Source organism: Macrobrachium nipponense, chromosome 4 (genome assembly GCF_015104395.2).
Source record: "Macrobrachium nipponense isolate FS-2020 chromosome 4, ASM1510439v2, whole genome shotgun sequence".
Taxonomy (NCBI): Eukaryota; Metazoa; Arthropoda; class Malacostraca; order Decapoda; family Palaemonidae; genus Macrobrachium; species Macrobrachium nipponense.
Window position 1 is genome coordinate 78,190,174 of NC_061100.1, and position 21,625 is coordinate 78,211,798.

The 21,625-nt window shown below is 43.1% G+C and overlaps 1 protein-coding gene across 1 annotated transcript in view; it reads right to left on the reverse strand.

Moving 5' to 3' along the window:
• LOC135210964 (general transcription factor 3C polypeptide 3-like) overlaps positions 1-21,625 on the reverse strand; it is a 641,134-nt gene that overhangs the window by 554,073 nt on the left and 65,436 nt on the right. Inside the window, exon 2 of the mRNA XM_064243945.1 lies at positions 3,614-3,745. Coding sequence (XP_064100015.1) covers positions 3,614-3,745 — 132 coding nt within the window. The remainder of the gene's footprint in view (positions 1-3,613; positions 3,746-21,625) is intronic.

Below are 21,625 nucleotides of genomic sequence, written 5' to 3' on the forward strand. Positions count from 1 at the left end.
CAGCAGCAGGCATCATTCCAAAAAAAATGTGGAGCCCCAAAAAATGCGCCATGTCCATGAGGTTCCAGCCCCGCCAGCGATACGACAACGTCGTCCGCAATTCATCACGGCAGTACCGAGTGTAATCCGTCGTCTCTGCAACCAGGTATTCCAGCAATTCCCGCATCAGAAACAGCTGAATGAACCCCAGTGCAGTGAGAGGAACAGGTACGGTCAGTCCAGGTGCTGCCGAGAATGGGTGCATGTTAGGTGGGGTGGGGTCCTCCAACCCCCCTTATCACTTTCGGACAAACGGCCTTCACCTAGGCTGGCGCGACGTTGCGACTGACTCTCCCTCATACGCACTAAAACCACTAAATTCGAGCTCACTTTCAGGCTGTGGCTCTCGTACGGACATTGGGGGCAAATATTCGTCATCATTTACATTGGGCGTGATGTCCTTGTCACTAGATGACCAACTGCCATCAAAATGAGGACTTTTGAGCAGCTCTTAATTGAGCTCCAACAAGTACTCATCAATATCCTTTTGTTGAAGGCCTCCCAAATGTTTACGAATGCCCCTCACGACACCCCGATGCTTCCTAGGTGTAGTAAAAGGCACACGATGTGGTCCTTGGACACTTTCGGCCACAAAAGGCCCGCACAACACGGCGTTGGAAAGCTGAGTCACCTTGGGTGCTTGGTCCTTCTCCAGCATCCAAGTCTAAAACTCACCTCACACGATCACTACCGACAGGCAATAATACGTGCCTTTCACGCTCCTAACGACGTTGGGACATCTCTGTGAACGTCCTGTTACATCACAAATACTTTAACACTCGCAGAAGTTCTGCAAAACACAAATGCGGCAAGAGATCGCTCTCCGACAACGCGTCGCTGATGCTTGCTGGTGCAAGAACAACACAATTCACGCATGCACGGCTGGGTAACGCTTGTAAACAAAACAACTGCTTGATCCGTGAACTCCCAGCATCCCTCAAGGCCCGTGATTTAAAATTTTTCGCAAACTAGGCATATAACTATTTTTCTGCGAATATTTAAAAAAAAACTTTTTGTAGTCAACGTTGCGTATGTCAACTAAGCACCCGACAGACAATTTTAGTCAACATATAATATGTCCAATAGGCGTTTAAGGGTTAATATTTACTCCTTCAATCTTAATCCCTTCCATAGAGCTATGGCACCATAACACACTTGGAGTCATAAGTGCCACAAATTGTTGAGTTTTGGTTAATGGCAGTTTTTGCTTATCAGCACCACACTGAGAATGGAGCCCCCAATGATAACCGGAATGTCAAAATCAGACTCTAAATCAGAAAAAATAATCACTAATCCAATTACAGTGGAACCTCGACATACGAAAGTCCCTACTTACGAAAAATCCAAGTTACGAAAGCAAAGACGAAGATTTTTTTGCTTCTGTAAAAGAAAATAATTCAGGTTGCGAAAGGGTAAAGTGTGAGATTCGCCCAGACCACCGAAAACAATTTTAAAACTCGCGCGCCTCCAACTGAGTAGACTCGCCACCATCCTCCTGCTCTCCCATTGGTTCCTGATGCTAGTCACCGCCGTAAGATCCTGCTCTCCTATTGGTCAGTATCATACCTCTATGTAAAGGCGTTCCTTGACCATTTTTTGTGGCAGTGTTATTGTAAACACTGAAATTCGTTCGTTCACATATATTTTGTTAGTTAACGTAAATTCGTGTTAGTGATTCGCTTTCATTGTACTGTAAGTTACTTTATCGTGTTGTGTGTGAACTTAATTACTTATGCTATTGGCCATGGGTCCCAAGAATGTTGCTGAAGTCCACGGAAAGAAGAGGATGCTTTCTATGGAGAATGAAGATGGGGATAATCAAGAAGTGTTAATGTTTTCTGCCATTTGTTAATGTGTTTCGTAAAGTTTAGTGGTAATGTTTTCTACCATTTTTTAATGTTTCGTAAAGTTAAGTGTTCATGGTTTCTGCCATTTGTCCTCCTCCTCTGTCACCACTTTCGGACATCGCCTCACTCGAAAGGTAAGGTTCCACATTTTACTACATATGTATGTACATGTACGTAAAGTATTTCTTGTACCATGTACACTAATACACTTTATTTACAGGTATGTACTACAATAAAGGTTATGTTAGGTATTGAATGGTCCAAATTGTTGTATTTCATTGTTTATTGGTCAATTTAGCTTTATTATAAAATTTACTGTGGTGTTTTTGTAGGGCTTGGAACGAATTAGGCAATTTACATGTAAAACGTAGTTCAAAATACGAAAAAATCAGGTTACGAAGGCAGCTTCGGAATGGATTAATTTCGTATCCTGAGGCACTATTGTAATTTGAATTCCAGACTAAATAAATAATAAATGCCAAATGATACTGTGTTGCTCCACCAAGGTGAAAATATCCAACAAAATACAAAACTCAGCTGCGATATTAACACTGTTAATTTTAAGCCAGCAAAAACAAAATTGGTCTCTGGGCTGTAGTTGTTCCTCTCTTACCCCAATAGTGGGAGGGGCTATTCACCTACATAAACTAAAGATTATTGCTATTGCTGGTTTTCAAAATTTAAGCTAAGTTAATTTTATAAAAAAAAATATGATTAATAAAATGAGACTCCTCTCATTCTGAAGGGCACTGCCCTCCGAAGCATCCCCTGAAAATAAGTTACCCAATCACCAATGCACAACCCCAACTCCTCACCTGACAAATGAGCAAAGAGTGCGAAGAAGATATCTCTCCTGGAGAAAACAGCATAAAGAATGAATACTGGGAGAGAAAAACAGAGGACGAACGCCCTGAATTTTTCTCCCAGTAAATTCTCCAATAGAGCATGCACAAGTTTCATATTTTAATAATTATAAGAAATATACTGTCTCACCCTTAATATCAAAGGGAATGAGGATGTGATAAGGGTTAAGTTATGCCCTTGCTGCCAACCCCAAGGCATACTTAGGGATAAGGTGGCTTTCATGGCTGTCACAAAAAAGTGGGTCTGAATATTACAAAAAATCAAATACAGTACGTATATTCAATATACGTTATACAAATACTACATAATAATAAAGAGAAAGGAGCCCACCAGGAAAATTGAGATTAACAACAGTCAAGCAAGGGCTCATGAAAACAATTCTGCATCAGAAGACGGCTGAAAGCCAAGTGGAATGTGTGCATCCAGGGAGGTGGTCTTCCTGCCTACCAGACAGTAGTTACTGCCTAACCCCCTTCTTCAAGAGTTTTAACGGCCATGTCCCAGCTTCGCTGTAAAGCAATTCCTAATGTAAAGGACCGAAGGTTTTTATTTCGTGTAGGAACAAGACAATTTATGAGCAAACAAAGAATACTGGCTTGGGAGAGATGAGCAAAGCAAGAATCCCTACAAGGGTGGTAAAGAAGAAACTAATATGTCATTCCCTCGACTCATACACAATGGAGGCTGACAGTTGCCATCTAGGTCTATCAGCCTACCTTGTTGCCATCAATTCCTTGTTTGTTTTATTTTTACTGCTTTCCAGCTGGAGCTAGAAGAATTATCCATAAGTTAAGACCAATGTCTGTTCTGCATATGAATAAACTAAAATCAATTACTATTGAGATTTCATAATTCAAACTTACCGGTGGGTGAGAAGCAGTACTGCTGCTACATTTTTCAGTAATTTCTTTTTTACCACTTTGATGATTATCAATCATTTCCACCTCCATCTGCTCTTCTCCAACCAACTCAGATATCTTTACACTGGCATTCATCTGAAAGTTGAAAATAAGAAAAGTATGTCTAAGGAAATCTTGGTTATAGCAGGGGTGGGGAACCTGCAGCCTTCTGGGCCATCAAATGAGGCCTTCTGCAGCTTTCAGAGATAAATTAAAATTTTTATGAAAATTTAAAATAACAATCAGTTACAGAAAAATTGAGCAAAATTTAACTACAGAACTCCTTCATGAAGTAAAAGCTGGTGATAGATTCATGCAGTGTATAAATGTATAAAATAATCTCTTAATTTTATAAATCATTATGTACAGTAGTACCTTGAGATACGAAATTAATACGTTCCGAGGTGCCCTTCGTATCATGAGGTTTTCGTATCTTGGACCACATGTTACATGTAAAATGGCTAATCCGTTCCAAGCCCTCCAAAAACACCCCAGTAAATTTCATAATAAAGCTAAATTGACCTATAAACAATGAAATACTACAACAATTTGGACCATTCAATACCTAAATTGATAAAAAAAAATGCAAAATATAACCTGTAAATAAAGTGTATATTAGTGTACATGGTAACAAGAAATATACTGTACGTAAAATGTGGAAGCTTACCTTTCGAGTGAGGCTATCTCCGAAAGTGGCGGCAGAGGAGGAGGAGGACAAACGGCAGATACGTATGTACGTACGTACACTTTATTATTTATACATCGTAACTATCCAAGGAAGATTGCTTCTGCCCTACTTTTCACATGTTCCTGTGTGAGCCTTTTCAGGGGTTTGTCTTCTACAAATGATTGCACTTTATGAAAAGTGGCTTTATTTTCTGCCGTTTTTTTTTCTTTCTTTTTTATTTTTAACTTTTTTTTAACTTTACGTAGGTTTTTTTTTTTTTTTATTTTTACAGAATTTAAACTTTCTGTTTTTTATCACTTGGTTCTTTTTTTGCACCTCATGACTCTGTTGGCCCTGGTGTCCATCAAAACCCTGTTCAACCAAATGCTCTCTCTGCAACTGATTTGGGTACTGAATGTTTGGCTGCTGACCTTCAACATGAACTGAAGTGCCTTGATTATACATAGTACTGGTATGTATGTTGTAAATGATTAGTCTACACCCTCTGTTCAGCAGGGAGTGGAGATTCTACCAACCTTGCAAAGTTTCCAGTTATCCCATGAGAGAGACCTTGATCACTTATCCCCTGTGAGAGATCTTGGTCACTTTTTTTTTTTTAAATACACATTGACGATCCCGAAAATGAATACCGCGTGCGTACTATAACAATGCTGGTACCGAGTGGCCGAGGCACGCCACCACGTGTACATAGTAGATGTATGATGGGAGGGACGCTGGCCAATAGGAGAGAAGGATTTCATGGCCGCGACTAGCATCAGGAACCAATGGGAGAGCAGGAGGATGGTGGCGAGTCTACTAGTACTAAGATGGCGGTGCGCGGCGCAAGTTTCAAAATTGTTATCCGGGCGAATCTCGGACTTTCAGAAACCTTTCATATCTTGAAAACTTTTCGTATGTAGAGCCGTTAAATTTTTTGTATTGGCTTTCGTATCTCGAGTTTTTCGTAAGTTGAGCCTTTCGTATCTCGAGGTACCTCTGTATTTGATAAAAAAAGGGGAGACATACACATAAAAATGAACACAGCTTCATGAAATATTACAATTTCTGGGCTCAACCTGTGCCGCTCCGTGAAATGCTCCTTATAGCATCATTTCTAATGTATAAAAAAGGGATTTTGACGTAGGAAAAATCTATTTCTGGGTGATTGGCTCGTGTCGCCCTATGAAATATCCTTAAGTTCATTATTTCTAGGTAAAATAATCCTAATATTACCAGAGAAAAAATAAAATCAAGAAAATGTCAGTCAAACTGACTCGCTCACTCTATAAAAGAAGTGTCGGTATGGAAATAGGGGCGAGTGGATCACTACCTCGTAGTCATTTACCATTAGACCTTCCATCATAAAAATCCCCCACCTGAGAGAGCTGATACTAAAGGGTGATGCGTCCGCTACTACTACTACTACTGACGCCAAGCGGAGAGCAGCGCCTCTAGCGGTCATCCTTAATAGATGAACATCTTGTCCTGCAGGGTGGATTAAAAAAGAGAACAGGGTGGGTTTCATAGGGCGACACGAGCCAATCACCCAGAAATAGATTTTTCCTACGTCAAAATCCCTTTTCTGGGCTCAGCTCGTGTCGGCCTATGAAATAGTACCAGAGAAACAGACAAGATGGAATAAAAGGACAAATGAAACAAAATAGTAAAAAGATTGATATAATATAAGTGAATCAAGACTCATTACAGCATACTAACAAAAAGTACTTAAAACTAGATTATACTAAATAATGGTAGGTCAATTATACCATATTAACATAAAGTACTTAAAATTAGCTTATACTAGAAACTGGTAGCCCATAATAGTATAATGGTAATTAGAACAGTATATAATGATTCAATAAATTAATTATTATTTACAAAATATACAAACTCATTGTGATCTACCCTAGCATAAAAATAAGGGTAGAAACACTGAAGCACATTATATGCATACAATGTGGGTGCCCCTAGCAAAAAAATAAGGGGCAGTCCACCAATAAGATCCTAGCGGCTAAGGCTAGAGTATCACGAAGAGCATAGCAGTAGGGTGAGGCATGTTGGACGAGGTAGGTAGAAATAAGGAGACCTGGATCTTATACATACAACTACTGTGCAGCATCAGGAGAAAAACTATGTTTCCTGCCTGCTACTGCTGAAAAATTTTAAAGATTCCAAGGACTTCAGGTAATGACGTTTAAAGACTGTCGGTGATTTCCATCCAGTATACTTTTTAAGATCCTCAAAATTCATATGTTGAAAATAATTAATTGAGGTGGCTACTCCTCTGATATCATGTGTTTTGGAAAAGATTCAGGGTTGGCTTGTTTAATGAAGTAAAGGATCTGTTGCCTGATTCCTTTCACTGATAAGGTGCCACCTTTTTCTCTCATAAAGAGAGGACCTGAGGATCTAGAGGATGTACGAGATAGAAAGGCTCTTAAAGTTAATACTGGGCAAAGAGAAGGATCTTGCGGAAGTGGGATGACTTTCCAAGGGGCCCACCTTGCAAGGGGATCCTCGTTTTTAGCTAAAAAGCTGCGATCCGGAGAAAGTAGAACTTCTCCTGAGGGGAGAAATTCTACATGACCCGCATCTCTGGATAGAGCCGACAGTTCTGAAATTCTGGCTCCTGAAGCCAGGCTTAACAAAAATAACGTCTTTCTAAGTAGCATTATGAATGTGCAAGGACGAGTTGTCAGTATCTGAGGCTAGTTTGAGGACATCATTTAAGAACCATGAAACTGAAGTAGGCCTTTGAGAAGGTCTAAGTCTAGCACAGGCTTTGGGAATAGACGTAAAGTAAGATTCTGTTAAGTCTATTTGGAAACCCAACTGAAAGATTTTCTTCAAAGCCGATTTATTAGTAGTAATGGTGCTAGCTGCTAAACCTTTTTCAAACAAGGATCTGAAAAAGGATATAGCTAAGTTAACTGTCATGGTTGTAGTGTTTTTGATTCTTTCAGGAAGGATGCTATTTTTTAACAGCTGAGTCATATTGTCTAATAGTGACTCCTTTTATCTGATTCCAGAAAGAGGATGTTTTGTGGATCAATGTTAGCATCTTTTTTAGCCGCAAACTTCATGAAGTCCATAAAGTTAGGGTCTGAAGAATTCCTGAGGAAGCGAACACAGTCCTCATTTGTACTGGTTGCGACAGCTTGGGATTGGGAATCCGTTGAGGTCGGAGACCCAACTCCAGAAGCAGAGGATACCAGGTTGCTTTTTTGGCCAATCTGGAGCAATCAGAGCTACTAGTCCTTTGAAAGTCCTCAGCTTGCTCAGAACTTTCAAAAGAAAAGATTCACTGGAGGAAATACATAATTTTCTTCCATTGATTCCAGTCCAACGACAGAGCGTCCGTGGCATAAGCCAGAGGGTCCAGGTTGGGGGCCACATAGCAAGGGAGCTTGTGGTTCGCTTGTGAGGCGAAGAGATCTACTTGGAGACCTGGGACTCTCTGGCAAATCCACTAGAATGACCTGTCGTCTAGGGACCACTCTGACTCCAGAGGGACTGACCGGGACAGTGCGTCCGCTATCACATTTCTTACCCCTGCCAAGTGGGTGGCAGATAGATGCCATTTGTGCTTGTCTGCTAGAGCAAAGATGGCTATCATGACATGATTCACGTGTTTGATTTGACCCTCCTCTGTTGATGCAATGTACTACCACTGCACTGTCCAAAACTAGTCTTAGATGAGACTTCTTTGGGGGAAGGAGTCTCTTCAGGGTAAGTAGAAAAATACTGCCATTGCTCCAGAATGTTTATGTGGAGCTGGCAGAATTGAAACGGACCAAGTCCCTGAACTTGCTTGAATTGAGAATATCCCCCCAACCGGACAGGGAGGCATCCGTGTGAATGGTTAACACCGGAAGGGGATATTGAAGGGGTACCAATTTGGCAAGATTCTTCACTTTTGTCCATGGACGGAGCTGGTTGCGAAGGATCTGTGGGATCACTGACAACTTGTCCCGAGATTTGGCGTTTGCTCTTGACCGCCAAACTCGATTTATATCTTTCAGTCTTGCTTTCAGAAGGATGTCCGTCACTGAGGCAAACTGAAGGGAACCATAGGATTCTTTCCTGGTTTCTCCTTGAAGCTTGTTTGCTTTTGAGAAATTGCCTCACAGACTTAGCTATTTCTTCCTTTTGACCACCGGAATTGACAGATGTGGGAGGATAAATCCCATTGGATCCTAGCCACAGAAAACGAGACTCCGGAGTGAGTCTGGATTTTGTTTTGTTTATCTGGAACCCCAGATGTTCCAGGAATTGTACTACCTTTTTTGTGGCTTTGAGGCATTCCTCGGACAGTTGGTGCCCAGATTAACCAATCTCGAGTACGCTACTACCATTATCCCTTGTGTTTCTCAATTGTTGAAACTACCACTTCTGCTATTTTTTCGTGAATACCCTGGGGGCTATATTCAGACTGAAGGGCATCACTTTGAAGGAGAATGTCTGATTTCCTAGTTTGAAGCCTAGGAATGGACGGAAGTGTCTGGCTATAGGGATATGATAGTATGCGTCTGTAAGATCGATAGAGGTGGTGACGGCCCCACGGGGAAGTAAGGTCCGTACCTGCGAGATGGTCAGCATTTTGAACTTGTCGCAACGAATGAAAGAGTTTAGCTTTGACAGGTCTAAGATTACCCTTCTTTTTGTTGAGCCTTTCTTTGGCACGCTGAACAAGCGACCTTGAAATTTTAGATGCTTGACTCTCGCAATAGCTCCTTTCTGAAGGAGTTCCTCCGCATAATCTGTCAACTCCTTTGATGGTATCTGATAGAATGACCTGTTTGGAGGAGGATCTTTGATCCAACTCCAACCCAATCCTTTGGACACGATGCTCTGTGCCCATTTGCTGAACCTCCACCTGTGACGGAAGAGGAACAGCCTCCCTCCTACCTGGGGAGCCTCACTGTACCTCGTTGGCGAAAGTGACCTCTCGCTCTGCTTCCCCTAGAGAACCTGTTGAAGGTTGGGAAGGCTTGGCTTTCATACATTGAGTTGAAAGCTGGCGAGACAGTGTATGAGGTCGAGGGCTGATTCTGAGGAGACAACAGGAGAATGGGTTGTGTCTGCTTAGAAGTCGAAGGCTGCCCCTGTTGTGTAACTGGGACAGCTTGGACGAAGTGCTGTTGTTGCTGCTGTTTCTGGTATGGTTGGAACCTCCTCCTACCAGTTTTCTTCAATTTCTTACCAGCAGCAGGGCGCTCTCTTGCTTCCTTTTGGAAGAGATACCCCACCTGGCTCTAAGGCTCTGGTTAAGCCTAGCAGCCTCGTGATACACCTCATTCACAGAAGCTTCTGGAAAGAGGTCAGCACCCCACATGCTGGAAGCTAGAAGCCTATTAGGCTCGTGCCTAATAGTTGCCTCCTGCAATACATGCTCTTCGACAATTCCTTCTAGCCGAAAAGAGTCGAAGCATCAGCTTGAACCGACTGGAGCTGGGATTTAACCCAAGTATTTGAAAAGTGGTTCAGTAGCATAAGAAAGAGCAGCCATCTCCGTGATGATAAGGGAGTTAAGTGATCTCCCAAATCTCGTACGGGCGTCGAATTCTGCCTGAATAAGGCTATCAGGCAGTCTCGGGAGCTTCTCGCCAAACTGGTCCATCGCACAGTCTGGTTTCAGCTTACCTACTGAGAAAGTGGCAGGCAGGTTCTCCCACAATTCTCCGAAGGAAGGAAAGAGTGGAGATGTTGATTCCGCCTCTCTCAATTGTGGCATGGGTTCGTCTTTAAGGACTGCTTGGAGAGTCGCTTCTACTATCTTAGTTGCGAACGGAAGAGAAGCCTCCTCCTCCGTGGCAAAGATAGTGAAGGGGCTCTTGAATGCCTGGAGTTCGGTATTGGTACACTCCCAATCCTCCAGGCAGTGAACCCATTCCCTCTGTGCGTGATCCCTACTATAAAGCACAGTCTCTCTCGAGATTTTATCTTCTCTATTGAGAGCTGTCACCGTCAGTCTAGCATACCCTATGAAAGGCTGAGTCAGTCCGGGAGGGTAGAACTCGAAGTCCTCAATCCTTCTTGTTCCACACTCCGGAATGGAAATCATGCCATCCTTGAAGGGGGCATAAGCTGCCACCTCCAAGGGTTATCCATAGAGAAGAGCTGGAAGGGATTCATAAGGAGGTAGCTGGAGTAGACAAGTACTGCCACAGGGGAGTTCGCTTGAGGGGCCTGAGTGAGGCCAGCGAAACGGTCATCATGTTCTCTAACACGGTTAGAGAGATCTTGTATTGATTGACCAGATTGGTTGATGGTACTAGAAAGTTGAGCAAACATTTGCTCAAATCTCGTACCGAGAGAGCCAACCATCTCTCCCACTCGTTGCAACACTCCTGCTGAGAAAGTGGTGGGATCAAAAGCACTAGGTCCCACCACCCCAACAGGAGTTACCGGAGTGGATCCGGTAGGTGCCGGAGAAGGCACTGGCTCGGCAGGAGCGCGGGCCTTCTCCTTAGAAGCCTTGCTTCTTGAGCTCTTCGAGTGAGAAGAGCTAGGCTTAGCCTTCACCGCGTCGGCGTAGGATGTCGTAGACTTCCTAGCCGAAGAAGATGACGACTTCTTGGAAGTCGTCTTATGGAGGGTCTTCTGTTCTCTCTGTCCCTTCACCTTCGGGGGTACAGAAAGAGCGGGTGAACGCAAAGGGATCTCAGATCCCGTGAAGCCTTGAAAGGAGGAAGAAGAAGGGACAGGGGAAGAAGATCCAGGAGCACACAAGGGTAGACCTTGAGCGCCCGAAACACCTACCTCAACCAACAAATCCTCCGCACCTACCGCCATTGGCTCAAGATTAAGATCCAGGTTAGCGACGTCTGGAACAGGCTCCTGTGTCGAAACGGACCCAAACGCCTGCTGCACCTCCTGCTGGATGGAAGCTATGAGTGGGGCTGCTGAGATGGGGTCCACGTACCCCGTCGACTTGCCTCCGGGGAAGATCTGAATGGCCAGCTTCTTATCTAAAATGTAAGGCTGGCCCTCGGCGGCGTTTTTGCCGAAGCCTCCTACCCAAGCTTTCAGGGTTGCTAGGGCGACTTCTTTCACGGCGGCAGCCTGAAAGAGAAGGCGATATGAAGCTTCTAGCGGCGGAGATACGGTTTAAAGGAGCTTAAAACTAAGGGTAAATCATTGATAACAGGAAATATGTCCAGGAGTTTACTTACCCCACCCAAAAGCTGACTCACGAGGTCATAGCAGATGGTGCAAGCCTCAGGGTGCCAAACAATCATCCCGTTGTGGGTAGTGGCACACGGGGCATGGGTCCTGCATTCCTCATGGGCACAGGGGTCATACAAAACAGCGTTACAGCCTGGATCTTGGCAGTTGGTAGCCTGTAAGTGGAGGGATACATGAGTATCAGAGTACACACTTACAGCCTAACATAGACTCCGCTGCATGCCGGAGTATGTAAGTTAGATTAAAACTAGTGCTCCGCCGCAATACGTGTGGTTAGATAGGCGGTTGGTTGGGGTCTGCAGCTTACGCCGGAGACAGGAAAAAAGTTTCAAACAGGAGTGGTAAGGAGCCCACGAAACCACGACGGAGATAGTACGTAAAACTACAATTAAACCAATAAATCATCGTATCAGTAAGGGTATATCCTTATAGAATAAGATATGACTCTTTTCGACTACTAGAGGAGTGACCGGGTAAGGAGCGAGCTCTCCTCCGGTAGCGAAAACCAGGATATAGTAGGCAAGCAATATAGACCACTAGTAATTCCCACCCCGCGCTGGCGGAGCCAGATGGACCTCTAACCGAAGGGGCTCCCGGCTTCAGCGGGGGGCTCCGTCCGTTTACGGTAGGGGAAGGGTTGGGAAATGTGGGGGAAAGGAAAGGGAATCCCGGCTGTGAAACGCGGCGGACGAGAGAGAGAGGGGGGTGGCCTACCCCCCCTTCCCTACTACTACCCGTCGGGTAACCCAGTACCCGAGATAAGTGGTCACCCTAGCCCCCAGCTGGTAAGGAACTCCTCTGGCCCCCTCGGAGGGAGAGGGAGGTAGGCTACGGTGGTTGTCATGACAACCAAGGAGATCCACCAGAACCCCTCCCTACCACATGGAAGGGGAGGGAAAGGGGGGGGAAGGGTAAGGTGGCCTAATGGGGACACGTGATCGTAGGTGGCCTAGGACGCGATAGCAACACAACCACAGAGGGGCCACGTGAACCAAACTGTACCAACACATGGCACAAGGCACCTAGGCTAGCCTAACACCCTAAATAACACTGATAAATAAATAAATACATCTTAAAAAGATAGAAGAGACACTTGAGTAAAAGAGAAAGAAGCCCAGGAGGAGGCGAACTGATCCGAAGAGCAGTCGACTACTCGGAGCCAGCAGTAGCCGATGAAGAGCAAGAGCTGGGATGCTGGGCGAGAAAAACACAGTAGGCCCTAAATACCAAACTAAGGGATAAAAGGTAAAAGGGATGGGCTGTGTCCTAAATCTAAAATACGATGTAATAAAACGATGAACGTAAAATAGAGCCCATAAGCCTAAGATGTCCCAGTATGGAAGACCGGGAAATCTTAACAACACGAGGCGGCTCATGGCCGCCACGAGTCAACCGGGAGACCGTATATGACCTAAAAAACGGAAAATACTGGTCCCTGGAAGACTGAAATACAAAAATTATTACTTATGAGGCACTTAACTTAGCCGAAGCGATAGCAGCATGTTCCATCGTTGAAAGGATAAATCCCAAGAAGCGAAAACAACACGAGTCAAAAAAGATGCAACTAGCGTTGTCGAGCTAATAATTAAGGATGACCGCTAGAGGCGCTGCTCTCCGCTTGGCGTCAGTAGTAGTAGTAGTAGCGGACGCATCACCCTTTAGTATCAGCTCTCTCAGGTGGGGGATTTTATGATGGAAGGTCTAAATGGTAAATGACTCGTGGTAGTGATCCCACTCGCCCCTATTTCCATACCGACACTTCTTTTATAGAGTGAGCGAGTCAGTTTAACTGACATTTTCTTGATTTTATTTTTTCTCTGGTAATATTAGGATTATTTTACCTAGAAATAATGAACTTAAGGATATTTCATAGGCCGACACGGGCTGAGCCCAGAAATGATATTGTTATTGTACAATAAAGTTTCATACATACTTACCTGGCAGATATATACTTAGCTATAGACTCCGTCGTCCCCGACAGAAATTCAAATTTCGCGGCACACGCTGCAGGTAGGTCAGGTGATCTACCGCCCTGCCGCTGGGTGGCAGGAATAGGAACCATTACCGTTCTAGAACCAGATTTTTTCTTCCACCTGTCTCCTGAGGGGAGGCTGGGTGGGCCATTTAATCGTATATATCTGCCAGGTAAGTATGTATGAAACGTTATTGTACAATAACAATATCATTTTCATACATTCAACTTCCCTGACATATATATACTTAGCTGATTGGCACCCTTTGGTGGAGGGTAAGAGACAGCTATTCACTGATTAGACAGGTAAACAACATACGTTGTAGGTAATATATAAATAAAACCTTGGTTCCAATGTGTTTAGACGAAGGGTTGACTTCCTAGCTATTACTAGGAGTCTGCTTCGTCTCAAGAGCCTCAGCGAGGAAGTGACCTATGGTTGAAAGCTCTTGGGAGGACTGTCAATGGGGTCTTATCCACTTACTCGACAGAACCTGATGGCAATTGTCACTGGGGTCTTATCCACTTACACGACAATATACCTATGCCTAGTGGCATAATTAAGGTGCACAACACCGATCCCGATCACCTGATCCTAACACGAGGGTTTGTGCTTAATTTGAAAAGAGTTATCCCCAAACTCCTTTCAAACAACCCAAAGTAAAAATACTATGTTAAAATAAAAATTAACTCACTTAGTTAACCCTTAAACGCCGACTGGACGTATTTTACGTCGACATTTTTTGTCTCTCGGGTGCCGTCTGGACGTATTTTACGTCGACATACAAAAGTTTTTTTAAAAGTTTGCGGAAAAATACTTTTAGGCCTACCAGCCGAAAACTCTTGAATCACGCGCCTTGGGGGATGCTGGGAGTTCACGGATCAAGGTGTTGTTTTGTTTACAATCGTTACGCAGGCGCGCAAGCGCGAATTTCTTTCTTGCCGCACTAAAAAGTATCTGTGACACATCTTGGAAATTATTTCGTCACTTTGACATAATTTTTTTACCATTTTAAATTAGCCATTACATGGAGTATTATATATGAAAATGTGTGCATTTTTATGTAGAACACAACAAAAAAATACTCATGATTGTAGCTTTTATCAGTTTTGAGATATTTTCATATAAATAACGATAAGTGCCAAAATGTCAACCTTCGGTCAACTTTGACTCTACCGAAATGGTCGAAAAACGCAATTGTAAGCTAAAACTCTTATATTTTAGTAATATTCAATCATTTAACTTAATTTTGCAACTAATTGGAAGTCTCTAGCACAATATTTCCATTTATGGTGAATTTATGAAAAAACTTTTTCCTTACACCGCCTCCGCGCTAACTCTTCCGAAAAAAAATCATACATGCGATTGTGGTAATGTTTGCCCACCATTTTAAATTAGCTGTTCATAAAGTTTTATATATGAAAATGTGCGCAATTTCATGCACAATACAACTAAAACAACCCATGGTTGTAGCTTTTATCAATTTTGAAAATATGTTCATATAGGATAAGTGACAAATTTTCAAACCTTCGGTCAACTTTGACTCTACCGAAATGGTCGAAAAACGCAATTGTAAGCTAAAACGTTTATATTCTAGTAATATTCAATCATTTACCTTCATTTTGCAACAAATTGGAAGTCTCTAGCACAATATTTCGGATTATGGTGAATTTATGAAAAAGATAACATTTTCTTTACATCCGCGCGGTAACTCTTCCGAAAAAATCATACGTGCGATTGTGGTAATGTTTGCACCATTTTAAATTAGCCGTTACATAAAGTATATGATGATGTGCGCAATTTCATGTAGAATAACAGCAAAATATAATTGAAGGTTGCAGCTTTTCTCATTTTTGAAATATTTGCATATAAATCACGATAAATAGAAAAAAAACCACGTTCGGTTAACTTTGACTCTACCGAAATGGTCGAAAAACGCAATTGTAAGCTAAAACTCTTACAGTCTAGTAATATTCAGTCATTTATCTTCATCTTGAAACAAATTCGAAGTCTCTAGCACAATATTTAAATTTTTGATGAATTTAAAAAAAAACTTTCCTTCCCTCCGCGCACGGATTCTCTGCCACAAATCTCCGAAATGTGTACGTCCCATTCTCGGAATATTTGCTTCGTTTCATATTAGGCATTTCATAGAGTTTTATATATGAAAATGTGCGCAATTTCATGTAGAATAAAACGAAAAATATTTGAAAGTTGTAGCTTTTCTTATTTCCGAAATAATTGCATATAAAAAAAATATATATAAAATAAATTCGACATTCGGTCAACTTTAACTCGTCAGATATGGTCGAAAACTGCATTTGTAAGCTAATATTCTTATAGTATAGTAATATTCAATCATTTGTCTTCATTCTGAAAGAAATTGGAAGTCTCTAGGACAATATTTAGATTTATGGTGAATTTTTGAAAAAAATATTTAAGTCCGCGCGTTACGAATTCATGCATTATTTTGTGATAATATTTTCTCTGTGTTGCTTTTATCGTTTTACAATGTGTTATATACCAAAATGATCGCAATTTAGTGTACATTACAAGGAAAAAAAAGTAACTTGTTACCTTTAACCGTTTTGCGCACAGCGCGATTTGAATACAATTATATATGAAATTTCGTTTTTGGGATATCATATATCGCATTATTCATATATGATAATGATAATTTTTTTCATTTCTGATGGTTGCATACTAAATTTCAGTCAATGACAAAAAAAAGGAGCCAAAAATGGAGACAGGCGCGAAGCTACTGTGATTTTTTGAAAAAAATATTTTTTCCGCTTCCGCGCTCACTCTGAAACACCTCCGGCACACGGGAGACATTTTTTTTTTTACCGCTTCGGCGTTTAAGGGTTAAGGATCAGTGTCGGCTCCCTATCCCAGCAACGTATCCGTAGACACGTATAACCAAGAGAGAAGGATCTCTCGTAGGTCAACTTGACCTCCTTCGTGTAATGGGAAGTCAACACAGAGTTGCATCTCCCGTAAGTGACAGCTAATATGTCCTGATGACATATTGTTATGGAAAGAACAAGAATTCATAAAAGCTCGCACTTCATGCGCTTTTAATTCTCAGCTGTTTGAAGGAATCATCAAGTTACTCATGAAGTGCTTTAGCGATCACACTTGTTTCAAGGAAGACCAAGGCTTTCTTTGAAATGGATCTCTTGTGGATGAAGCCTAGAGCCTGGCTTGCGCCTCGCGCCTGGCTGGTGCCTCACGCCTGGCTGGCGCCTCGTGCCTGCCTGGCGCCTGACGCTTGGCTGGCACCTAGTCCTGGAAGGTGCTTTTCGCCTGACTCCTGGCTGGCACCTTGAGCCTGGAAGTAGCTTCGCGCCTGTCTCCAGACTGGCACTATTTGGCGCTTGGCGCCTGGCTGACTCCTCTCCACTTGCTGGAGCTTCGAGCTTGGTAGAGTCTCGAGGATGTCTGGCGATGTCCACATCGGACACTCTTATCTGTCCGATTTGTTCGCCTCTAGCGCATCTGCGCTAGGTTGGAGGCCCCCTCTTTCTCTTCATCAGACAATGACAGTGTTCCTTGAAACTGTCTGCCTCTGGCATTTTTTACGCCTGTTTTGGCATTTGGCGCCTGGTTGGCGCTACATTGTCCGAAAGTCCTGAACCTCCACAATAGTTTATCAGGAGATTGGAGAAGGGTGGAAGAAATTCTTCCACTTTGAGCTTTTGGCCTCTCCGGCAAGGGGAGGTGATTGTAGTAAACTACATCCATTAGACGATAAGACATCTAACAGTACGAGAGATAAGAGTCTTCCTCCGAGGAGGATCCTTCTTGAATCCTTCCGTTGCTAACGAGATCTCTTCTTACTTGTTGATGAAGTTCCTCGTTGCAGAATCTTCCCTATCCTTGTCCTAAGGAAGGGGAGGAGCTTGGAAGTCGAAGGAGACTCCGAGCTGAAATTGGGAGGACTCCTGATTTCTAGCTCTTTATTGTATCCCTCTGAATACCTTCTGGGAAGCATTTCGAGCCCTCATCGCATCCCAAAGACTTTGTAGGCAAACGTTTAAACCATCTCTTCTTCTGTAGGTGAAAACGTAAGTACCCTGCCTGGGCAACGAAACTTCTATCTGAAAGCGTTGAGTCAGGAATAGAGGGTTTTAGTTCTTTTGCCAGACATACTATGCTGGCAAGAACCCTTTGCCAAGTCTCCATTGAATCTGATGCGAGATTCCGATGCACAAAAAATTCACTTGTCTTCTTGATCGTTTAGGGCCAAGAGAAACAAAGAATTCCCTCATAAAATTTCTCAAGAAGTTTGATGAGGAGCAGTTCCATCTTGCCGGAACACGGAATCTGAGGCCACAAAAGATCCCATTCGAAGTACATGATATCCTACTCTTGTCGTATTGAGGTATCGTATAAGATCATGAAGATCTTAATCCTCTGCTATCTCTAATTCCCCTTGTATAGACAGAGTATAGCCTTTTACTGCGTTCTTTGATAGCAGATATATACAAAGGTGATTCTTCCCCCTGAAAGAGAAGAAAAAACCGCTATGTGGTTCACAGAGGTATCGGAAGAGGACAGTTTCCTCATTCCATCTAGCACGATCTGCAGCAATTCTATGTCTTGGCCATGACTATTGTCATTTACCTTGAAAAAATCCTCTCATTCATGTCCACTTCTGGTCAGTCTGCACGCGGACAGACTTAGAGTGTAGAGGTTGTTAAGGTCCAATCATAATAGATGCTGATAGAATCTCCAGACTCTCTTGGAAAAGCCTTCCAAAACATGCTGTGAGAGGAACGTGACTTCTGTGAATCCAACCTCTTTAAGGCCAAAATGAGGCATAAGGTATCATCCTCTCTTCCTTTGATGCCCATTTATCTTAATATCTGTTAAGAATTTATATATCTAGGGGAAAAAAAAAAAACTAAAATTTATTCCCCATTTAAACTAAAAATGGCGTATACTGCTACCTCTCTTGGTTCGAGAATAAGGAAGCAGTCTAGAGGAAGCCTGTTTGTCTTCCACCTTGCGAAGAGATCTATGAAGAAGACATCTCGCAGGTTTCCACAACTCTCTTTCCAACTAAGATTAGACATAAGTCAATAGTTATATCGTCGATCGAGAAGGTTCTCACGGACGTGCAACATCGTGCAGCAAACCTCTTAAGGATCGTTACGTTCCGTGTCTGTGTTCCAAACAGGTTCTCTCTTGTTAACGCAAACATGGGCGAACAAAGAGATTCTCGATGCTCCTTGAGATATGAGAGAGCTGTGGAATTGGTCAAATTGATTTGAAAAAATCATTTCGTCCCTCCTTGGGATCGAACACCCTTCCAGTTAGACGGGGAACAAAATCAGGAACGAACCGTGCCGTTACCGAGCCTGCTGTCAGAGCGGTTGCTGAACCCTTCGATTAATAACTCGCTATATCGAAAAGTTAGCAAGTCCATTATTTTGCTTCCGTAAGCATGAGAGCATCAAATAATATATACAGCTCTACTGCATTAAATTCATATTGTTGTCTCATTCCTATAATCCTGTTAGATAGATAGATAGATAGATAGATATTTTATTGACCACTCTCCACAGAAACATCAAATACAATATTATGAAATTACCAGGTTACAAGGGATCTTTTTATTGAAAACTCCTTAGCAAAACGAATACCATGTTATTCATGTTTGCCTATAAATCCCCTCAAATCGAGGCTAAGTCCATGATTGTAGGGGGAAGATACGGTTAACCATTCGATCCCGTAGGAAGAGAGATGTAACCAACTGCTCATGACCGAGAACTGGATGGTACTGTATTGGCTTACAATGACAGCCGTCTCGTTCGCTGCCTGGCTGCATTCTTCCTGAGTTGCCAGTTACTCAATTCAATGAAGGAATATAATAAAATTATTCTCGAGTCTAAGGAAGCTCTCAATAATGCATATTTAAGCCAAACAACCTTTGTTAAATACCGAAGCTGAGTAGGTATTGTCGTAACAAACCTTTTAAGCGAAGTCCTTACTAGGAAATTCCTGTAAGGATATAGATAATTCCGTAGCGAACCACAAAGGCAACTATGGTATGCGTATATGACTTGTCATTCAGTAGTTGTATACACCAAATCCTCTTACTACATTCTTTCCTCTCCGATGCAGAGAGAGAATGGAAATGTTACTCTCTTCGTTCTTTTCGTCAATAAACCCGAATTAGTATTAGTCGAAAGAGATCGTAAATGAAAACCGAGGATCGAAGAGAATATCTCAAGCTTTTATTCTCTTGGAGATAAGGCCGTATTCTACGCCTCTATTATCTGGAAGAGCCTCTAATCAATGAATGAGAGCTCGTACGAATCTTGTTCAATTTCCAAACGATTGCCACTCTTTCTGTAAATGGTTGGTTGCATTATTTTTTAGAAGGAGGATGATTTTAATATCCTCTTACTAATAATGAACTAATTCTCTCAATAAAAAAGGTCGCTAAGGTCTTATAAACTGAGAGACCTGCCCCCTTATTGGCTTCCAATTCCGATCTATCTTCCATTTCCTGTCCATCAAGTTGGGAGAAGAATGAGAAACCGGAGGAGAGTGCCTCCTTTCGTAAGGTGAAGGGCTTTTAGCATTACCGACTCTAACCTGACAAGGGCTACGGCCGCCTGTGCGACATCTTGAGTCCCCGCCAGGAGAAGGCCGATCTTGCTCTTGCCTTTACTTGCATTAAAACTATCCTGACAAGGGCGACGGCCGCCTGTGCGACAACTCCCGTTCCTATCAGGAGAAGGCCTCGAATGTCTTTCACCTTTCGCAGAATCAGGCATATCCTGACAAGGGCTACGGCCGCCTGTGCGACATCTAGAGACCCTGTCAGGTGAAAACTGATCCTGCGAAAATTCCCAAAGAGGAGCCTCTCGGTCCGCCTCTAACTCCATTTCCGATGAAGATCCTGGTTCATAGCACCTGGAGCCTGGCTCCTGGCGCTTCAGGCGCTTTGCGCCTCGTTTCAGGCACTTCAGGCGCTTTGCGCCTCGTTTCAGGGGCTTCAGGCGCTTCAGGCGCTTTACGCCTCGTTTCAGGCGCTTCAGGCGCTTTGAGCCTCGTTTCAGGCACTTCAGGCACTTTGCGCCTCGTTTCAGGCGCTTTGCGCCTCATTTCAGGCGCTTCAGGTGCTTTGCGCCTCGTTTCAGGCGCTTCAGGCGCTTTGCGCCTCGTTTCAGGCGCTTCAGGCGCTTTTCGCCTAGTAGGAGTTTCAGGTCTTTCTTTAGAATCCTCTCGCCTTGTCGGTGTTTTGCGCCTGGCAGGCGCCTCGTCCGAGCTGTCAAAGACTTCTATCGGACGGGATCTCTTAACGGGAAGGAAGTGATCCTTCCTCCTGGGAGGATCCTTCTTCAAAACTCCCATTAACGAAGATATCTGTTGTTGCATTTATCTTAGGATCTTCGTAGTGGCGTCTTCTTTCTCCGTATCCGATCTAGGGGAAGGAGGATTTGATGAATAAATATCTTTCTTCTTCTTCTCAGGTGGATAGTCCTCCAGAAAACTTTCAGGGCTAGAATCCCAAGTTGGAGATTTTCTTTTAGAAGGTCTCGATAGCTTGTCAGAACTCCACCCTTTTTTCCTTTCGATGAAGAATCGGATGACGAAAAACACTATTTTAGGATGCCTTTCCAACGGCTATCCTTGGCAGTCTGGGACGCTACTACAGAACCTGCCAAGGGGACGCCCGACCGGTGGGGATTCTCTGAAACCTCCGTGCGGCTTTCGACATTCCTTCTCCTCTGGGCATGTGAGTTTGGAAGAGGTCTAGACCTGGGAGCGAGGCAGAGCCGATCAGACGCACACTCCACTGCAATGGGGAACACTGTAATCACTTCTTACCTTTTAATAGCTCACATTTTGAGCTACATCCTTGTCTTCAAATTGCAATTATGAATTTGAAGTTTCTGTGAAATAAGAAGGTGATGAGGATGCAACACTACTAGTACTGTTAATACTCTAACTGCTCGTTAGTACGAGTAGCGAATAAAACTTCTAAAGGAAGCATATCTACTTATATTCTTTTCTGACTCCCTAAAGTAGAAAGTCAGTACAGGCGGTCCCCGGGTTACGACGGTTTCCGGCTTACGACGTTCCGAGGTTACGACGCTTTTTCTTAAATATTCAATGGAAAAATCCGTCCTG